The 18678-nt window shown below is 48.8% G+C and overlaps 1 protein-coding gene across 1 annotated transcript in view; it reads right to left on the reverse strand.

Annotated features, from left to right (window-relative positions):
* Positions 1-18678, reverse strand: part of LRP4 (LDL receptor related protein 4) — a 53800-nt gene that overhangs the window by 13188 nt on the left and 21934 nt on the right. Inside the window, exons 14-31 of the mRNA XM_059068374.2 lie at positions 18099-18316; positions 17762-17938; positions 17254-17376; positions 15362-15570; positions 15108-15189; positions 14217-14322; positions 13028-13229; positions 11015-11204; positions 10799-10930; positions 9490-9630; positions 9036-9122; positions 8758-8929; positions 7959-8121; positions 7611-7836; positions 6946-7249; positions 5126-5344; positions 4831-4965; positions 3880-3988 (exon numbers count right to left, since the gene is read on the reverse strand). Coding sequence (XP_058924357.1) covers positions 3880-3988; positions 4831-4965; positions 5126-5344; positions 6946-7249; positions 7611-7836; positions 7959-8121; positions 8758-8929; positions 9036-9122; positions 9490-9630; positions 10799-10930; positions 11015-11204; positions 13028-13229; positions 14217-14322; positions 15108-15189; positions 15362-15570; positions 17254-17376; positions 17762-17938; positions 18099-18316 — 2995 coding nt within the window. The remainder of the gene's footprint in view (positions 1-3879; positions 3989-4830; positions 4966-5125; positions 5345-6945; positions 7250-7610; positions 7837-7958; positions 8122-8757; positions 8930-9035; positions 9123-9489; positions 9631-10798; positions 10931-11014; positions 11205-13027; positions 13230-14216; positions 14323-15107; positions 15190-15361; positions 15571-17253; positions 17377-17761; positions 17939-18098; positions 18317-18678) is intronic.

The raw sequence follows: 18678 nt of genomic DNA on the forward strand, positions 1-18678 counted from the left end.
TCAAAAAGGGACAAAGATTTTTTTTTAATTTTATTTTGTTTATTCCTTTTTTGGGGGGCTGCATTGGGTCTTCGTTGCTGTGCGTGGGCTTTCTCAAGTTGAGGTGAGTGGGGGCTACTCTTCATTGCGGTATGTGGGCTTCTCACTGCGGTGGATTCTCTTGTGGAGCATGGGCTCTAGGCACACGGGCTTCAGTAGTTGTGGCATGTGGGCTCAGTTGTTGTGGCTTGCGGGCTCTAGAGCGCAGCCTCAGTAGTTGTGGTGCACTGGCTTAGGTGCTCTGTGGCATGTGGGATCTTCCCGGACCAGGGCTCGAACCTGTGTCGCCTGCATTGGCAGGCAGATTCTTAACCACTGCGCCACCAGGGAAGCCGGAGGGGAAAAGGTTTTTTTTTTTTTTAACATCTTTATTGGAGTATAATTGCTTTACAGTGTTGTGTTAGTTTCTGCTGTATAACAAAGTGAATCGGCTGTATGCGTATGTATATCCCCATACATATCCCCTCCCTCTTACATCTCCCTCCCACCCTCCTTATCCCACCCCTCTAGGTGGTCTCAAAGCACGGAGCTGATCTCCCTGTGCTATGCAGCTGCTTCCCACTAGCTATCTATTTTACGTTTGGTAGTGTATATATGTCAGTGCTACTCTCTCACTTCATCACAGCTTACCCTTCCCCCTCCCCGTGTCCTGAAGTCCATTTTCTACGTTCGCGTCTTTATTCCTGTCCTGCCCCTAGGTTCATCAGAACCATTTTTTTTTTAGATTCTATATATATGTGTTAGCATATGGTATTTGTTTTTCTCTTTCTGACTTACTTCACTCTGTATGACAGACTCTAGGTCCATCCACCTCACTACAAATAACTCAATTTCGTTTCTTATTATGGCTGAGTAATATTCCATTGTATGTATTTACCACATCTTCTTTATCCATTCATCTGTTGATGGACACTTAGGTTGCTTCCATGTCCCTGGCTATTGTAAATAGTGCTGCAATGAACATTGTGGTACATGACTCTTTTTGAATTATGGTTTTCTCAGGGTATATGCCCAGTAGTGGGATTGCTGGGTCACATGGTAGTTCTATTTTTAGTTTTTTAAGGAACTTCCATACTGTTCTCCATGGTTGCTGTATCAATTTACATTCCCACCAACAATGCAAGAGGGTTCCCTTTTCTCCACAACCTCTCCAGCATCTATTGTTTGTAGATTTTTTGATGATGGCCATTCTGATTGGTGTGAGGTGATACCTCATTGTAGTTTTGAATTGCATTTCTCTAATGATTAGTGATGTTGAGCATCTTTTCATGTGTTTGTTGGCAATCTGTATATCTTCTTTGGAGAAATGTCTATTTAGGTCTTCTACCCATTTTTGGATTGGGGTGTTTGTCTTTTTGATATTGAGCTGCACGAGCTGCTTGTATATTTTGGAGATTAATCCTTTGTCAGTTGCTTTCAAATATTTTCTCCCATTCTGAGTGTTGTCGAAAGTCTTTTCATCTTGTTTATGGTTTCCTTTGCTGTGCAAAAGCTTTTAAGTTACATTAGGTCCCATTTGTTTATTTTTGTTTTTACTCTAGGAGGTGGGTCAAAAAGGATCTTCCTGTGATTTAAGTCATAGTGTTCTGCCTATGTTTTCCTCTAAGAGTTTTATAGTGTCTGGCCTTACATTTAGGTCTTTAATCCATTTTGAGTTTATTTTTGTGTATGGTGTTAGGAAGTGTTCTTTTTTATTAATTAATTAATTAATTTACTGATTGATTGATTTTTGGCTGCACTGGGTCTCTGTTGCTGTGCATGGGCTTTCTCTAGTTGTGTTGAGCGGGGACTACTCTTCATCATGGTGCACGGGCATCTCATTGCGGTGGCTTCTCTTGTTGCAGAGCACGGGCTCTAGGTGCACGGGCTTCAGTAGTTGTGGCACGTGGGCTCAGCAGTTGTGGCTTGCAGGCTGCAGAGCACAGGCTCAGTAGTTGTGGCACATGGGCTTAGCAGCTCCGTGGCATGTGGGATCTTCCCGGACCAGGGATTGAACTCGTGTCCCCTGCACTGGAAGGCGGATTCTTAACCACTGCGCCACCAGCGAAGTATAGGAAGTGTTCTAATTTCATTCTTTTATATGTAGTTGTCCAGTTTTCCCAGCACCACTTATTGAAGAGGCTGTCTTCTCTCCATTGTATACTCTTGCCTCCTTTATCAAAGAAAAGGTGACCATATGTGCGTGGGTTTATCTCTGGGCTTTCTATCCTGTTCCATTGATCTATATTTCTGTTTTTGTGCCAGTACCATACTGTCTTGATTACTGTAGCTTTGTAGTATAGTCTGAAGTCCAGGAGCCTGATTCCTCCAGCTCCATTTTTCTTTCTCAAGATTGTTTTGGCTATTCAGGGTCTTTTGTGTTTCCATACAAATTGTGAAATTTTTTGTTCTAGTTCTGTGAAAAATACCATTGGTAGTTTGATAGGGATTGCACTGAATCTGTAGATTGCTTTGGGTAGTATAGTCATTTTCACAATGTTGATTCTTTCAATCCAAGAACATAGTATATCTCTCCATCTGTTTGTATCATCTTTAATTTCTTTCATCAGTGTCTTATAGTTTTCTGCATACAGGTCTTTTGTCCCCTTAGGTAGGTTTATTCCTTGCTATTTTATTCTTTTTGTTGCAGTGGTAAATGGGAGTGTTTCCTTAATTTCTCTTTCAGATTTTTCATCATTAGTGTATAGGAATGCAAGAGATTTCTGTGCATTAATTTTGTATCCTGCTACTCTACCAAGTTCACTGATTAGCTCTAGTAGTTTTCTGGTAGCATCTTTAGGATTCTCTAGGTATAGTATCATGTTATCTGCAAACAGTGACAGCTTTACTTCTTCCTTTCCAATTTGGATTCCTTTTATTTCCTTTTCTTCGCTGACTGCTGTGGCTAATACTTCCAAAACTATGTTGAATAATAGTGGTGAGAGTGGGCAACCTTGTCTTGTTCCTGATCTTATTAGAGGAAATGGTTTCAGCTTTTCACCATTGAGAATGATGTTGGCTGTGGGTTTGTCATACATGGCCTTTATTGTGTTGAGGTAGGTTCCCTCTATGCCTACTTTCTGAAGAGTTTTATCATAAATGGGTGTTGAATTTTGTCAAAAGCTTTTTCTGTATCCATTGAGATTATCATATGGTTTTTATCCTTCAGTTTGTTAATAGCTGTATCACACTGATTGATTTGCATATATTGAAGAATCCTTGCATTCCTGGGATAAACCCCACTTGATCATGGTGTATGATCCTTTTCATGTGCTGTTGGATTCTGTTTGCTAGTATTTTGTTGAGGATTTTTGCATCTATGTTCATCAGAGATATTGGCCCGTAGTTTTCTTTTTTTGTGACATCTTTGTCTGGTTTTGGTATCAGGGTGATGGTAGCCTTGTAGAATGAGTTTGGGAGTGTTCCTCCCGAGGGACAAAGATTTTTAAATGATTGAGAATCCCTGTTTTGGCCCCAGGCTTGGTATACCTTTTTTCCTTTCTTGAATTATTATACAGGGTTAGAACTCTAAAAAAATGACAGCTAATACTAAATAAAATGATTAGAAATAACATGCACTGAGTGCCAGATACTCTGCTAATGCTTTGTGTATATTTCAGGAGGATAGTATTATTAAACGCATTTATTTTATAAGTAAGTGAAGCTTAGAGAAGTTCACTATCTTGTCAAAGTTGCATAGTTACTTCATGACACAGGCAGAACTTGAACCCACAGAGCTGGCTCATGGGACGTACTCACTCAATAAACACTTACCGACCGGCTACCTGCCTCAAAACTCTGGCTCTCAGCCACTGCACACCTCTGCCCACTAAAGTAAGCTGCCTGAGCTTGAGCCAGTACCTGAGTGAGAGCGAAGGGGTGCGACACATGGCTGACCAAGACCTGCCGGAGCTTCCCACTGAGGTCGGCGCTCTCAATCCGGTCCAGATGGGCATCCACCCAGTAGATCCTGTAAAGGGAAGGAGAAAAGGCAGCTGCTGAAAACACTTGCCAGGGAGCCCAGCCCTGCCCTCAGGGAGCTAGCTGTCCCCTCCTGAGCTGAACTGACAGGTGCTGTGAGCAGTCAAGTTGACCTGATGAGAGGTCACTGGGAATCCCCCAAGCTGAAGAGCGGAACTTGGCTGGTGACTCGTAAGTGGGGAGGCCAGGGCTGTTCTGGGGAGGGTCGAAATCTAGCGACCTCGGAGGAGCCAGCCCCCAGGCTCCTCTGCAACGACTTGATCACCCTTTGACTCCTACCCAAGAATCTAAGCCCACAGTCTTATGAACGCCCTTCAAGAAGAGACTCAGTCTGCAAAGAGCCCAGTGAAGTTAACGGAAGAGGGCATTCCTCTCCTCCAGTCCAACTCTCCAGGTGACTTTGATTCCCCTTCCCTTCTTCTGAGAGCGGAAAGGAGAACTGACGGCTTTGGAGCCCCTTCCTCCCTCTTCTCCTGCCCTCCAGTATTTTTAATTTAGATCAGGAGTTGCAAATTCCAATACCCGATGGGATCAGGAGAGCAACAAGTGCAAAGAATCAGCGGTTAACTGGATGCGGGGTAGTGGGATCTGCGGTCCAGCCAGAGGACGCGCTCTGCTAAAGCATTCAAATGAAAAACATGCAAACCGGATCATCCCCACCTGAGGGTTGAGTGCTGGATCCAGCAACACCTGCTCCAAGAATTTGTTCCCTCCTACTTCTCCCTACCTACCAAGGAGCTTTCTACTTGTTTGTTTTCACTACTTCAATCTCAACCATCCTCTCCTCTGCCCAGCTGACTTCCAGGAGGCGGCCTGGGACAGGGTTCCCACCTGCGGGTATCATAGTCCAGGGTAAGGCCGTTGGGCCAACCCAGGTCCGCGTTGATGAGGACCTTCCGCTCAGAGCCATCCAGGTTCGCCCGTTCAATCTTGGCAATGTGGCCCCAGTCTGTCCAGAAGAGGTACCTGGGACACAACAGTGCCATCGGCAAGGCATGGGAAGATGGCACCAGAGCTCGAGAGAATACAGGGACACCCAGATACCATTAATAGATAGGCATCTTTCAAGAGCCTCTTCACCAGGCCCTTCTTCCCTGGGTCTCTTTTCTGCTGGCCAAAAACTTACCCCTTCCTGGGGAAGACGGCAATGGCCCGAGGTTCATCCAGGCTGTTGTTAATCAGCACTTTGCGGCAGGAGCCGTCTAGCCTCGATGCTTCAATGGTGTTTCGGCCTGTATCTGTCCAATACAGATTCCTGGCCACCCAGTCCACCGCCAGCCCATCGGTGGTCTTCAGCCCACGCCCGATCACCGTCTCCATGTTGCTGCCATTCAGATCTGCTCGCCTTGGGGAACAGCCCAGGGTTGCATGACTGACCAGATCAGCAATAGGCTGATACCCCTTTCATCCATGTTCCCGTAAGTGGATTCCCACTACACTGTAAGCTCCATAGGGGCAGGGGCCAAGTATTTATAAGTACATTCCTCAGCATCTAGCACAGCAGGTATTCAAAATATCCGCCAAACTGAATGAATTACTGGGAGGACAGAGTGTTTCCTGCTGTAAGTAGGGGGCATTTGGGCCCATGTCTTGCCAAAAGACAGGTTAATAAACCCCATACACCTTAAGGAGGACACAAGGATTGCTAGGTAGTGATTATGAGAAAGGGCAGATTTTTCCAAAATCTACCGTGCATTTTTATAGCAGTCCTACACCAGGGAATTCAACCTCAGGATGGGGGGCATGTCACAAATACACAGGGGACTTTTCTAAACTACATACGCCCACCCGCTCCCAGATTCTAATACACCCCTCAGGGAGAACAAAAGGGAAATGCTCCTGTTCTTCCACGTGAGAATCTCTGCCATACGGTAAAACCCTCTAACTGGTAACAGGGTACCACATTCCTCAGCTGTGTCGGGGTAAAAAATTGGAATAATAAGAAATAAAACAAAAAATATTAAAAAACAAAACCCAACACAACCTTGTAAATAACCATAAGCCTTGGCATTTGGCCAGCGTTCCTGCATTATATAATACAGATACTTGGTTTGGCTACATGGCCAACCGATCAATGAGTCTTAGAGGATCACTGGAGCTCCTGCAGAGCCCAATGGTAGGGGTAGAAAGCTCCGGGTCCCCAGCCTGACTTTATCCGTTTGTTTTACATACTGGGCTTCTAATAATCCTTTTTTGTTTAATATTTATTTATTTGGCTGCGCCGGGTCTTAGTCGCAGCATGCAGGATCTTTTTTAGTTGCGGCACGCGAACTCTTAATTGAGGCCTGTGTGTGGGATCTAGTTCTCCGACCAGAGATCAAACCTGGGCCCCCTGCACTGGGAGTGTGGAGTCTTAGCCACTGGACCACCGGGGAAGTCCCTATTAATCTTTTTTTTTTTTTTTTTTTTTTGTGGTACGCGGGCCTCTCACTGTTGTGGCCTCTCCCATTGTGGAGCACAGGCTCCAGACGCGCAGGCTCAGCGGCCACGGCTCACGGGCCCAGCCGCTCCACGGCACGTGGGATCCTTCCGGACCGGGGCACAAACCCGTGTCCCCTGCATTGGCAGGCGGATTCTCAACCACTGCGCCACCAGGGAAGCCCCCCCTATTAATCTTTAAATAGGGAAACTCCCTGGCGGTCCAGTGGGCACTTCCACCACAGGGGACACAATCCCTGGTTGGGAAATCCCACACGCTGAGTGGCGTGACCAGAAAAAATAAAAAACCTTGAAACACTTCATAATCTTTAAGTAAACAAAAAAAACCAAAAGTTTGAAACTCTGCTGTAAGTGATAACACTATAAAGCATACAGTTCAGGGCCAGAACTCACTACCCAAGTTGCAGAATCACTTAGTCCATTTAGAGGTCAACACAGACCATAACCTCACCCATCAGAGGTCAGAAGCAGGTCTGTGTCCTCTGGAGGTTTCGGGGACACTCATACCTGATAACATCCAGGAACACATCTGTGTAATAGACCTTTCCGTCCACACTGTCATAATCCAGGGAGATGACGTTGTTGAGCTCGGGAACGGGCACATGCACATCTGTGTGGTCGCTGGTGTCCAGTGAGATACGCCGGATAGAGCCGCGGCTGGAGAAGAGCAGGTAGGTCTCAGGAGCGGGGTCACAGGTCTTCCCATCTCCCTTCAGCTGGATGCCAGTGGGGCAGGCACAGGAAAAGCCAGAGGGCCGAGGCAGGCAGAGGTGAGAGCAGCCACCATTTCTCGAGCTGCACTTGTTAACACCTGAGAAAGAGAAGCACGAGTTTTGACACCCAGCCTGGAATATGGTGTGAGTCTTACAAAGGCCCTAGTTTTTGGTGCCTGACTGTCTGCTATTCTACATAACAGGATTCGGTGCCGGGCAGGGAAGAGGCAAAAGGAGCAGGGGTGTCTCCAGGAGTCCTTCGAAGGTGACAGCACCCTGCTGTTGCAGTACCAGCCATAGCCAGAGGGAACACAGCCTGATCCTGCAAGGGGGCCCAGGCAGGTCCCTGTCTCTCTGGTTGTAAAGGCATCTCTGTGCTCTGGATATTATCTCTGATGCTGAGATACCCTCCGAAATTTCGTCAGGGGCTCTGGCTTACAGCCGTAGCGGTCTTCTCACCCAGTGGCTGCGCCCTGTCCACAGCCTGGATGTCCATGAGGCCTGGCAGGTTGGACCTCACCAGGATGACATTGCCGCCGGTACCCTTGTCGGCACGGTGGACGCTACGGGTCTGCCAGTCGGTCCAGTAGATATAGGAGTCGAGCAGGGTGAGGCCATAGGGGTGCTGCACGGGTGACACCAGCGTGTGCCGACTGCCACCATGCAGATCAGCAGCCTCAATTCGCTGTAGAGGAAGGAGAGGACGAGGGGTGGCTGTCGGAAGACTGGGAGCCCTCAGCGGAGACCCCCAATAGGCCCCTCCCATACCCCCAGGCTTCGGCAAGGCAGCAGGAGCAGGACCCTCACCTCCGTGTGGGCATCAGCCCAGAGCAGCTGGGAGCTGGCCTTGTCCACAGTCAGTCCATTGGGCCACCCTAGGTTGTTGCTGATGAGCACGGTACGGTCTGAGCCATCCATTCCAGACCGCTCTAACTTGGCATTCTCCCCCCAGTCTGTCCAGTACATGAACCTGGGCAAGAAACAACACTAGCCGGTTATTCCCACAGTTCCTGTGTACTGTGCGTACTTAACAATATGCCGAACACTGTGAAAAGTATTTACATGCACAAAAGGGAGTTGCTGCTTAAGGAATACAGAACTTCAGATTTGCAAGATGAAAAAGTTCTGAAGATCTGTTTCACAATAATGTGAATATACTTAACGCTACTGAACTGTAACACTTAAAAATGGTTAAGATGGTAAATTTAATGTTACGTTTTTTACAATTTAAAAAAGGTACTTTCCATGCATTATCCCACTTAATCCTCACAAGGTCCACAGGCATGCATTTTCATTCTCGGCTCCGCTTTAAAGGCAAGGAAGCTGAGGACCAGGGAGGTTAAATATTGGACCCAAAGTGACAGACGCAGCTAATAAATGGTGAAGAAATTTGAATCCTGGATTTCTGATTCCGAGGTCCATGCTTTTAACCTCTACCCTATACTGCCACCCTGAAAGAAGTCACAAGGAAGTGGAAGTGCCCCAGAGAGGTCAGTCTCAGCGCTCCTTTGAAGCATGCTTGCTCTCCACTGCCCGCCTTCACCCCATCCTTCGCCCCAGCTGAGCCAGCCCGTCCCGCAGCCCGGAGCCACAGAGCTGCTCTCACCCCATCTCGTGGTACAGTACAATGGCACGGGGGCTGTCAAGGTTCTGCCACACCAACACCTTCCGCATGGACCCGTCCAGGTTGCCCACTTCAATCCGGTTGGTTCCCGTGTCTGTCCAGTACACTTTCCGGCCAATGGCATCCACCGCGAGCCCATCCGTGGTCTGCAGCCCTGCAGGAAGTCAAGACAGCACACTGGCTCCTGCCTTAAAACAGATGGGATATCTCCCCAGCTCTGTAGCCAGACAGGTGGTCCCTGGGCTGGGAGCAAGGCCCACCTGTGGTGATGATGTCCTCATGCTGTGAGCCATCCAGATTGGCACGGCTGATCCTGTGCAGCGTGCTGTCTGACCAGTACACTTTTCCTGGAAAGGGAAGCCTTGGCTCAGCCTGGACTTTCACCCCGCCCCCCGCAAAGGAACACACACAGCTAACATGCCCTGAGACACCAGGGCATGTCAGAGAGCCCTAAACCCCTGAGCAGAGGATATCAAGGGGAATATAGAAATATCATAGCAGGAGAGCTCTTGGCAGAGATGAAGAGGAAGGCCCTCAAACCTCATGCCCTCATGCCCAAAGAGAAAGTGCTATAGAGATGGGGCGGGGGTCGAGCCAGAGAGAACGGGGAGCCCCCAGGCTCTGACCAGGAGGCAAAGGTGGTGGGAAAGCAAGGGCAGCAGTTGCTCTAAGGCAGGGACAGCGGGCCAGGAGAGGAGGGGGGGCCACACAGACCTTCCTGGGGATCCACTCCAACGGCAATGGTGTTCTTCATGGTGACGTTGATGGGCACCACCACATCGGCGAAGTAAGGGATGTCCAAGGAGACCAGGCGTATGTCTATCCTCCTGGCGAAGATGAGGAAACTGTTCATGCCTGCCCAGGTGGGGAGAGAAGGAAAGAGGACAGTCATCCTGGCACAGCCATTAAGGAGATCTGGAGTAAGGCAAACTGAAGTTCATGCCCTGTCTCCATTAGTTTCTAGTTTTGTGATCCTGGGCACATTATTTAAATTGCTTAAGCCTCACTTTCATCATCTGTAAAATGGGGACAATAACAGGGTGGCTGAAGGAATAAAAGAGATCACATACAGAAAACCCTTAGCATTGGGTCTGATACACAGTCATAACTCTTTACTAATATCATGAAAATGAACCTCTTTGAAAGACCTTTTACCATGAAGTTTAAGAGACTTCATGTTGGGCTTCCCTGGTGGCGCAGTGGTTGAGAGTCCGCCTGCCGATGCAGGGGACGCGGGTTCGTGCCCCGGTCCGGGAGGATCCCGCATGCCGCGGAGCGGCTGGGCCCGTGAGCCATGGCCGCTGAGCCTGCGCGTCCGGAGCCTGTGCTCCGCAACGGGAGAGGCCACAGCAGTGAGAGGCCCGTGTACCGCAAAAAAAAAAAAAAAAAAAAGAAAAAAAAGAAACTTCATGTTAGGTGAAGGAGGGTTTCACCCACAACCTGAGAAGCACAATTCAGAGCTCCTTTCTTGCTCTAATTCCCCAGGAAGTTAGGGTTCAAATGCAGCCTACCGTGCAGCAGCCCCTAGGGAGAAACCCCAACATCCAACATCTGGGCAGCCAGGTCCTGCTTCTGAGACCTTTCAGTTAAGGTTATACGAAGGCTGTGCTGGTTGTGTGTACTCACAAAAGTGCCATTTCCAAAGGAGGTACCATCAAATTGTAGATATCGTATGTTCTAGTATTTACTATACCAATTCTGGGCAGAAGGAACAAAACTGACTTGTTCTATAACCGAATCAGTATAGTATGACAATTTCCCAACAGATAAAAGTAAAGGGTCTGAGAAAGGAGCATCTTTTTCTAATATGCATGAAGATACCATGAGACCTAGATGGATCCTGCTTCTAATCCTGTCTGCCTGCTCCTCTGGACCTCTTCTTTTTTCTCAAAGCTTTGTCTCGCCCCTAAGCCTCTAAAAGCTTAGGTTTCTCAGACCACACCAGAGTCCACTTGCAGGGAAGAAAGAGAGCCACTGCCCCTCCCAGAGAGGCTCTGTCTGGGTCTGTGATGCTTAGACCTACCTGGTGAACAGGTCTTGCCATCTGACATCAGGTTGATGCCTGTGGGGCAGGTACAGCTGAAGGCACTTGGATTTGGGGACCGAAGACACAGGTGGCTGCAGCCGCCATTCTCCGTAGCGCATGGTGTGGACACTGGGTGGAGAGGAGTGGGTCAACGGGAAGGACCGTTGCAGAGGGAAGCAGAGGAGAAGCAAGTGTGGGCCAAGGGCAGCTTACCTGGGGGTCGCCGGCGGTGGAAGACGTGGATGTCCATGAGGTTTTCCAAGTTCTCCTGCAGGGTCTCCCGGTCCAGTCCTGTCAGCCGGTCGGCACTCTGAATACTCTTGGTCTGCCAGTCTGTCCAATAGATGCGCTCTCCATAGAGGGTCAGCCCGAATGGGTGGGGCAGCTGGCTTCCAATCAGGACCTGCCAGGGACCCAGCACCTGTGTCATGCCCCAGCAAGTCCTGACAGTACAGAGCAGTGGTCAAGGGCTCAGGTGAGGAGGCAGGATGCAGCTCCGCCAGTACCACCTGCTGTGTGACCTTGAGCTAGAGCTGGTTATAAAATCTGAGCCTTGGTCAGCCAATCTGTGATATGATCATGACAGTGCCTGGCTCCAAGGGTTGCGTGATGATTGTGAAAGATCATGTATTATTTACATAATCTCAAAGTGCCTCTGCACAAATTACTTATTAATTACAAAAGGAGAAACAGCAACTGTACAGTGGACACCACCTTAACTGCACAACCGAAGTTGGTATCACAACGATGGGACAAGCTGACATCTGTGGCTACTAATCAGACACACTGAAAACTCAGGACATGACTTTACTCACTGTAGTATTTCTGCCCCAAGTGCATAATCTGAACTTAATCACAAGGAAACATCAGACAAATTGAGGGACATTCTACAAAATAACTGGCATTTACTCTTTAAAGATACGAAGATCAGGAAAGACAAAGACAGGCTGAGGAAATGTTCCAGATTAAAGAGACATGATTACTAAAAACAACTGTGATCTGGGATTGGATCCTGGACTAAAAAAGAAAAATGAAAAAAAAAAAAGCTATAAGGACATTATCGGGGCAATTGGTGGTGAAATTGAATATAGACTGTGGATTAGACAGTAATATTGTATCAATGATAAATTTCCTGATATTATTATACTGTGATTATGCAAGACAATGTTCTTGTTCTTAGGAAATATGCACTGGACTATTTTGGGTTCAACGGCAGGATGTCTCCAATTTAATCTCAGATGGTTCAGAAGAATTGTGGTGTGTGTGTGTGTATGTGGACAGAGAGAGAATGAGAATCATATAACGTGGCAAAGCACTGAGTAGAGTTCCCTGTGCTATACAGTAGGTTCACTTTGCTGTACAGCTGAAACTAACACAACATTGTAAAGCAACTGTACTCCAATAAAAATTAATAAAAAATTATCTTCAAAGTTGCTATCAAAAAAAAAAAAAAAAAAACAATGTGGGGCTTCCCTGGTGGTGCAGCGGTTAAGAATCCGCCTGCCAATGCAGGGGACATGGGTTCGAGCCCTGGCCCAGGAAGATCCCACATGCTGCAGAGCAACTAAGCCCGTGCGCCACAACTACTGAGCCTGCGCTCTAGAGCCTGCAAGCCGTAACTACTGAGCCCATGTGCCACAACTACTGAAGCCGGTGAGCCTAGAGCACGTGCTCTGCAACAAAAGAAGACACCACAATGAGAAGCCCACACACCGCAACGAAGAGTAGCCCCTGCTCGCCACAACTAGCGAAAGCCCACACACAGCAATGAAGACCCAATGCAGCCAAAAATAAATAAATTAATTAATTAAATTTTTTAAAAAAAGAAAAACAATGTGGCAAAATATTAGTTATTCGTTCTTTTGACTATTCTTACAACTTATCTGTAGGTTTGAAATTATATCAAAATAAACAATAAAAACAGAGAGAGAGAGAGAGAGAGGTCATGGGCCCAGTATGCAACTGGTGGTTAATTAGCATTAGTGGTGATGGTTATTAGGAAAGCACTTATACCCCCAGCCCACAAGCCACATGATCCCTGGTTTCCTTTCTTCATCAAGGAGCAGGGACCCCGGGCTCTGGAGCACAGCCGCAGTTTCAGAGAAATAGCAGATGCACCATGCTGGATCACCCCTCGGCTTCCCTGGGTCCTGTTAGCTGCCAGCCAGGAAGCGCCGCCCTGGAGGCTGTCAGGTCTGTGGGAGGATGCCTTAGTGCCACCCTTACCTTCCTTTTGCTGCCATCCAGTCCGGCAAATTCAATCGTCTTCATGCCGGCATCAGCCCAGTATAGCCGCTGGGACCCATAGTCAATGGCTAATCCATTCGGCCACGTCAGATTAGAAGAGATGATGACCTGACGACCTGAGGCATCCATGCCAGCTCGTTCAATCTTGGGGCTTGCACCCCAGTCCGTCCAATACATGTACCTGGGCACAGGCAAGGGAGGTCTTACAAGCCTTCCAGTTAATACCCAGTGGGGATTCAGGGCTCCTAGGGTTTGAGGGTTTCTGCTTGCTATAGCTACCCCAGCCTCTTGCCTCAGTTCCCGGCCCCCTCCTGGGTTCTGGTTTTGTATCGCACATCCCTATCAAAAAGTACCCGAGCGGGCTTCCCTGGTGGCGCAGTGGTTGAGAATCCGCCTGCCGATGCAGGGGTCACGGGTTCGTGCCCCGGTCCGGGAAGATCCCACATGCCGCGGAGCAACTAAGCCCGTGAGCCATGGCCGCTGAGCCTGCGCGTCCGGAGCCTGTGCTCCGCAACGGGAGAGGCCACAACAGTGAGAGGCCCGCATACCGCAAAAAAAAAAAAAAAAAAAAGTACCCGAGGATCTTCAATGTCTCCTTGACTGGATGGGTCAAATAATTATGGTATATCAACTTAACAGAATTCTATATGGCCATCAAGAAGAAAAAAATAGATCTATATAATCAAATGGAAAGATAGCTAAGATATAGAGCCAAGTGAAAACCCAAGTTACAGAAGAGTATGCCACCGTTGTCAAACCAAAACCATCACCTCCACCGCTACATGTACACGTACACATAGAAGAAAATCTGGAAAAGATACCCTAAAAACTGTTAACCACAGTAATTTTTGGAGAGTGAGATTATAGGGAATCTTCACTTTCTACAAACCTTTTTTTTTAAAATCAATGGATTACTTTGGTAAGCAGACCAAAAAGCCAACCAATCAAACAAAAAAACAAAAAAAATGTTAAATGTAAAAGGTTTCCTTGTCGGTGAAGGAGACAGAGTTGTCACGATGCTCTGTGGTTTCTACAGCTGCTCTTGCTTCCTTGGTGTGCCCGTGAGATCTAGCCACTCTCTCTAACCTCCAGACTCCCCTCTAGTACTCAGACTCGGTGGGGGGGGGGGGGGGGGGCGGAAACTTGTTCCAAAGGGGCTGGTGCTCACCCGCCCATGGGTTCCACCACGATGTCCCGGGGTCGATCAAGGTTTTCCCAGATGAGTACTGTTCTCATGCTGCCATCCGTGTTGGCCACTTCAATCCGGTCTGTCCCTACCAAGAAGTAAGGGGCAAAGACATTAACTAGTCTTGGTCATTCACCCTCTTACCTCCCATGCCCAGCACAGAGCATGGCATGCTGGAGATGCTCAAGAAATACTTTGTGATAAATGCGCAATGGATATTTAAGTGAATTGAATTTCAAGAAGAAATTCAAGGAAGGGATCAGTTCCATTTCGTGGAAGAGTAAGCCTTCCTCAACCCAAGCAACCCCACTCTGTCCTACAATTTAAGGCAATGCTTCTCAAACTTTCGTGTGCACAAAAACCAGAAGAGCTTGTGAAAGTACAGATTCCTGAACCTAACCCCCAAAGATTCCAATTCAGCAGGTCTGACGTGGGGCCCAAGAATCTGCATTTCTACCAGTTCCCAGGTAATGCTGATGCTGATTCTGCCGGGAACCACACTTTGACGGCTCTGGTTTAAGGCATTCCCCTTACCTCCCACACTTAACTGCCTAATAGAAAATGCCTCTTTTACCAAGACAGCGATGGAAAGAAAACCATAGGGCGTAGGTTCCTTATCTGAAATGACGCAAAGCATTCTCAAGCGTCAGCTGCACAGCAGAAGTAGCCGCCACTTGAATAGCAAATGCCAAACCCTCGGACGTGAGCTGCTAACTTCAGCTCTGCAGCAGCCCAACCACTCCTGACCTACCAAGGACTTCAGGTCAAGACAGAAATGGTCTAGGAGGGGCAATGGGCCCTTGGTACCCGAGGCCAGGGTTTTAAATAAGAGGATCCCAGACAGCCAGGCCATAATAGTTGCCCTCTACATACCTGCGTCTGTCCAGTACAGCTTGTTGGTGACCCAATCAATGGCCAGGCCTGCCGGGCTCTCCAAACTGGTATCCACTACCACCTAGGCAGGAAGCAAAGCTGTGTCACCAACTGGACTTACACCCCAGCTCTGGGGCCCAAACTTCACCAATTCACAGGCTGGCAAAGGTAGGGGAAGCCCTTACCCAGGAGAGGGTGAATTCTATCCCTCAATCTCTGCCCTCCCGAGGGCCTGGGCCCACGCTGGGCCCTACCTCCTGTCCTGTTCCATCCCACTTGGCCCTGCTGATGGTGTCAGTGCTGACATCTGTCCAGTACACGTGGTCATCCCGGGAGTCCCAGTCAAGGGCCACAGCACTGCGCACGTCAGCCAGTGGGATGACATCGTCGGACAGGTCCTCTGTGTCGAAGCTGATCCGACGGATGTCCATCCTTCGGGCAAAAAGCAGGAACTTGTCAAGACCTGATCAAAGGCCGAAAGGGGTCTTCTTTTAATGCTCTAAATCCAATAACAATGACAGACACAGACGCTCACCTGTGTGACATCTGGTTCAATCACACTTCCTGGGGTCTGGTGCCCTTTGTCCCCTACTCTTCACACCTCAGGCCCCCTTTGAGCATCGGGCAGCCCGTGCTGGCACAGTCAGACTTTAAGATCCAATGGAAGTAGACTCGACCAGGGCCCAGAGGCGCATCCTGTTTAAGCGTCTGTCAGCTTCACCTCAGCCTGCCTCTCCTGTTACCTTGCTCAGTCTCCTCTGGTGTACTGGCTAGGTCACCGTCAACCCCACCCTGCCTCTCTGCCTCCGTGTCCGCTTCGGGACTTCTGCTGCACTCCGTCATCTAGATCCCTTCTTCTCGCTCTTCACGACTTCAGCCAATAATGACTATTTGCAGAGCACTTACTCCTTGCCAGGCACCGCGCTTGGTGCTCTTCTTGCCTTGTCTCCTTTACCCTCGTGACAACCCTTGTGGTTCATGTCATTTTTATTCTCATTCTCTGCATGAGCAATCCTGAGGCCAACAGGGGCCAAGTGACTGGTCCAGGAGCCCACAGCTACAAGGCACCGAAGCAGGGACTCGAACTCAGGTTTGACGCCAGAGATGGAGCTCTGGCCACACCTCTATAGAGCTTCTTCCCAGCTGGCTCTTTTCCATCCCCTGCCCCTATTCTGGTCTGTCTGAATATTTCCCCCTATACTATTCTGCTTGGAAAGGCACTTCCTGCCTAATTTTATCAGCTGTCTTCTTTTAAGCTCTGGGAAACCTTTAAGGGGAAGTTCCTTGCGTCTCATTAAGACAACATGGGAAAAGCTGGGCACAAGAGAAGGAAATGAGGTTCTCAATCAAAGTGTGTTGAATGACCACTGCCACCTCTGAACAGTTTTCCTAATTTCACTCTCTGGAAAAGACCTAGGTCCCAAGAGAAATTTGATTTTAACCAGAGATAAGAGGATCAGTGGGCACACAGCAGTAAATGAGAAGAGCTGTGACGTGTGAGGAATTACCCCAGCCCCTTGCTGGTTGTGCTATATATCTGGATCACTCTTCTCTGGGCTATTCCTAGGAAAAAGCATCTGCACCACTGAGCTAGACAAGGCCACCCTCTCAAGGCAATACGTCTTCAGGAGCTCAAAGGAAGCCAGAATAGCAGTTCAGGGAGGCCGCTGGGAATCCCATTATCTTTCACTCACTAGGCACTTATTTACCCAGGGCTTATGTACACAGAGCACCATCAGAAGTTCTAATCTTATTCTGTGGTTTAGGGGCTGAGAGGAAGTCTGTACCAGGGTGAGGCTAAAGGTAAAGAGCTAGGAAACCATTCCCCTGCTTTGCAGAAGGGCCTGCAGCCCTCTTGCTGCCTACAGACAAAGCATATGGGGTGAAATGATACACAAGCCTGGCTGCAGGAGTTCATACTTGACTGGGTGGTGTCGCGGAGCCTTCAGGGGCTACCGCGGGGCCCTCGGCCCTCAGCTTTGACATCGGGGCCCTCAGCCTCTTACATTCTGCCTCTCCAGGGGCCACCTGAGGAGACCAGCTCCTCCCCACAACCGGCAATTCCTGAACTCCCATCCCTTGTCCCTTCCTTGCACCCACCCTCACAAGGCATGTCCATTGAGGCAGGTGCCCTAGACCCACTTACTCTGGGCGCAGGCGTGGCTGCTGATCTTGCGGAAGCCAGTGGGGCAGGCACAGGTGTAGTTCTGTCCACTGGGCAGACACAGGTGGGTGCAGCCTCCATTGTTGTCCCCACAGCGGTTTTTGCCTGCTCAAAAAGCCCAGAGCAGGAAGGTCGGGTAAGACCAAAGGTTGGGAGAATCGGTCCCAAGGCTAGTGACTAGTGGTTTAGCAAGGGTATGAGTTCCCTCGAGGGAGGAACTATGCCTCATTATTTTTTACATCTACCCCACCTGTGAGCGGAGTGAATCCCTGACCCACAGGAAATGTCTGCGTGAATTAGATGGGGGACAGTGAAATGGAAAGTCTTTCATGAGCCTCAACGTTGTACTACCCGAAATGTCCAGCAGAGGGAGGGATTCGCCCACATCCGTGCTAACCTCAAATTTCCCTACGGGAAACAGCGGCAACTGTGGCAGGTGCAAGGAAGGTTCTCGAAGCACTGGAGGCCCACCAGGTGGGCGGATTTTTACCTGCAGGCTGGCGCTGGGGGTGCAAGGTGTGGATGTCCATGGGGAAGTGCAGTTTGTTGCGAATGATCTCCTGGTTCTTGCCGGTAAATTTGTTAGCACTATTAATGCTCTTGGTGTGCCAGTCTGTCCAGTACAGGCTATCTTCAAACACGGTGATGGCAAAGGGGTGTGGGAGGCCTGGGGGAAAGTCCAGGATGACCTCAGGCTAGACATGGCCTACCTGACCCCTGGGCCCAGACCCAGCAACGGTACAAATCTCACCCTCTGCCAAGGCTCCTGGGGGCTGGGACGGTGGAAGTAGGATGAAAGAGAAAGGAGAGTGAAGGGAGGGCCTCACCCTGGCTAATGACGGCCTTGCGGTGACTCCCGTCCAGATTGGCCCTCTCGATGACGTGGTGCTTAGCATCCACCCAGTACATACGACGCCCGGCATAATCAATGGTGAGGCCATTGGGCCAGAAGAGATGGGTATCGGCGATGATGCGGCGTCCAGAGCCATCCATGCTGGAGGCCTCGATGCGGGGGGTGTTGCCCCAGTCTGTCCAGTAAATGGTACTGGGAATAGAAAAAAGGACATTGAGAGGAAGGCAGTAGAGGATGGGTAAGTACCCAGGATAGTAATCAGGCAGGGGGCTTAATTTATTGATTTAATCCAGGTGACTCCAACTGTTACGAGATACATTGTTTGGTCTGAAGAGCATTTTTTCAGTATTTGAATTTAAATGTCTCTAGACAGGGCATGTATTCATTTAAGAAAAAAATGTTTAGAGTACCTGCTGCCAGCAGGGCATATCTATCTTGGGTATTGGGAGTGCAGCAATGAACAAAACAGACAAAAATTCTGACCTTGTGGAACTGACAATATACTAGTGTGATAAGACACAGGACAAGCACTTTCTTCTTTGTCACAATGTCTA

Source organism: Kogia breviceps, chromosome 7, assembly GCF_026419965.1.
Source record: "Kogia breviceps isolate mKogBre1 chromosome 7, mKogBre1 haplotype 1, whole genome shotgun sequence".
NCBI classification, from domain to species: domain Eukaryota; kingdom Metazoa; phylum Chordata; class Mammalia; order Artiodactyla; family Physeteridae; genus Kogia; species Kogia breviceps.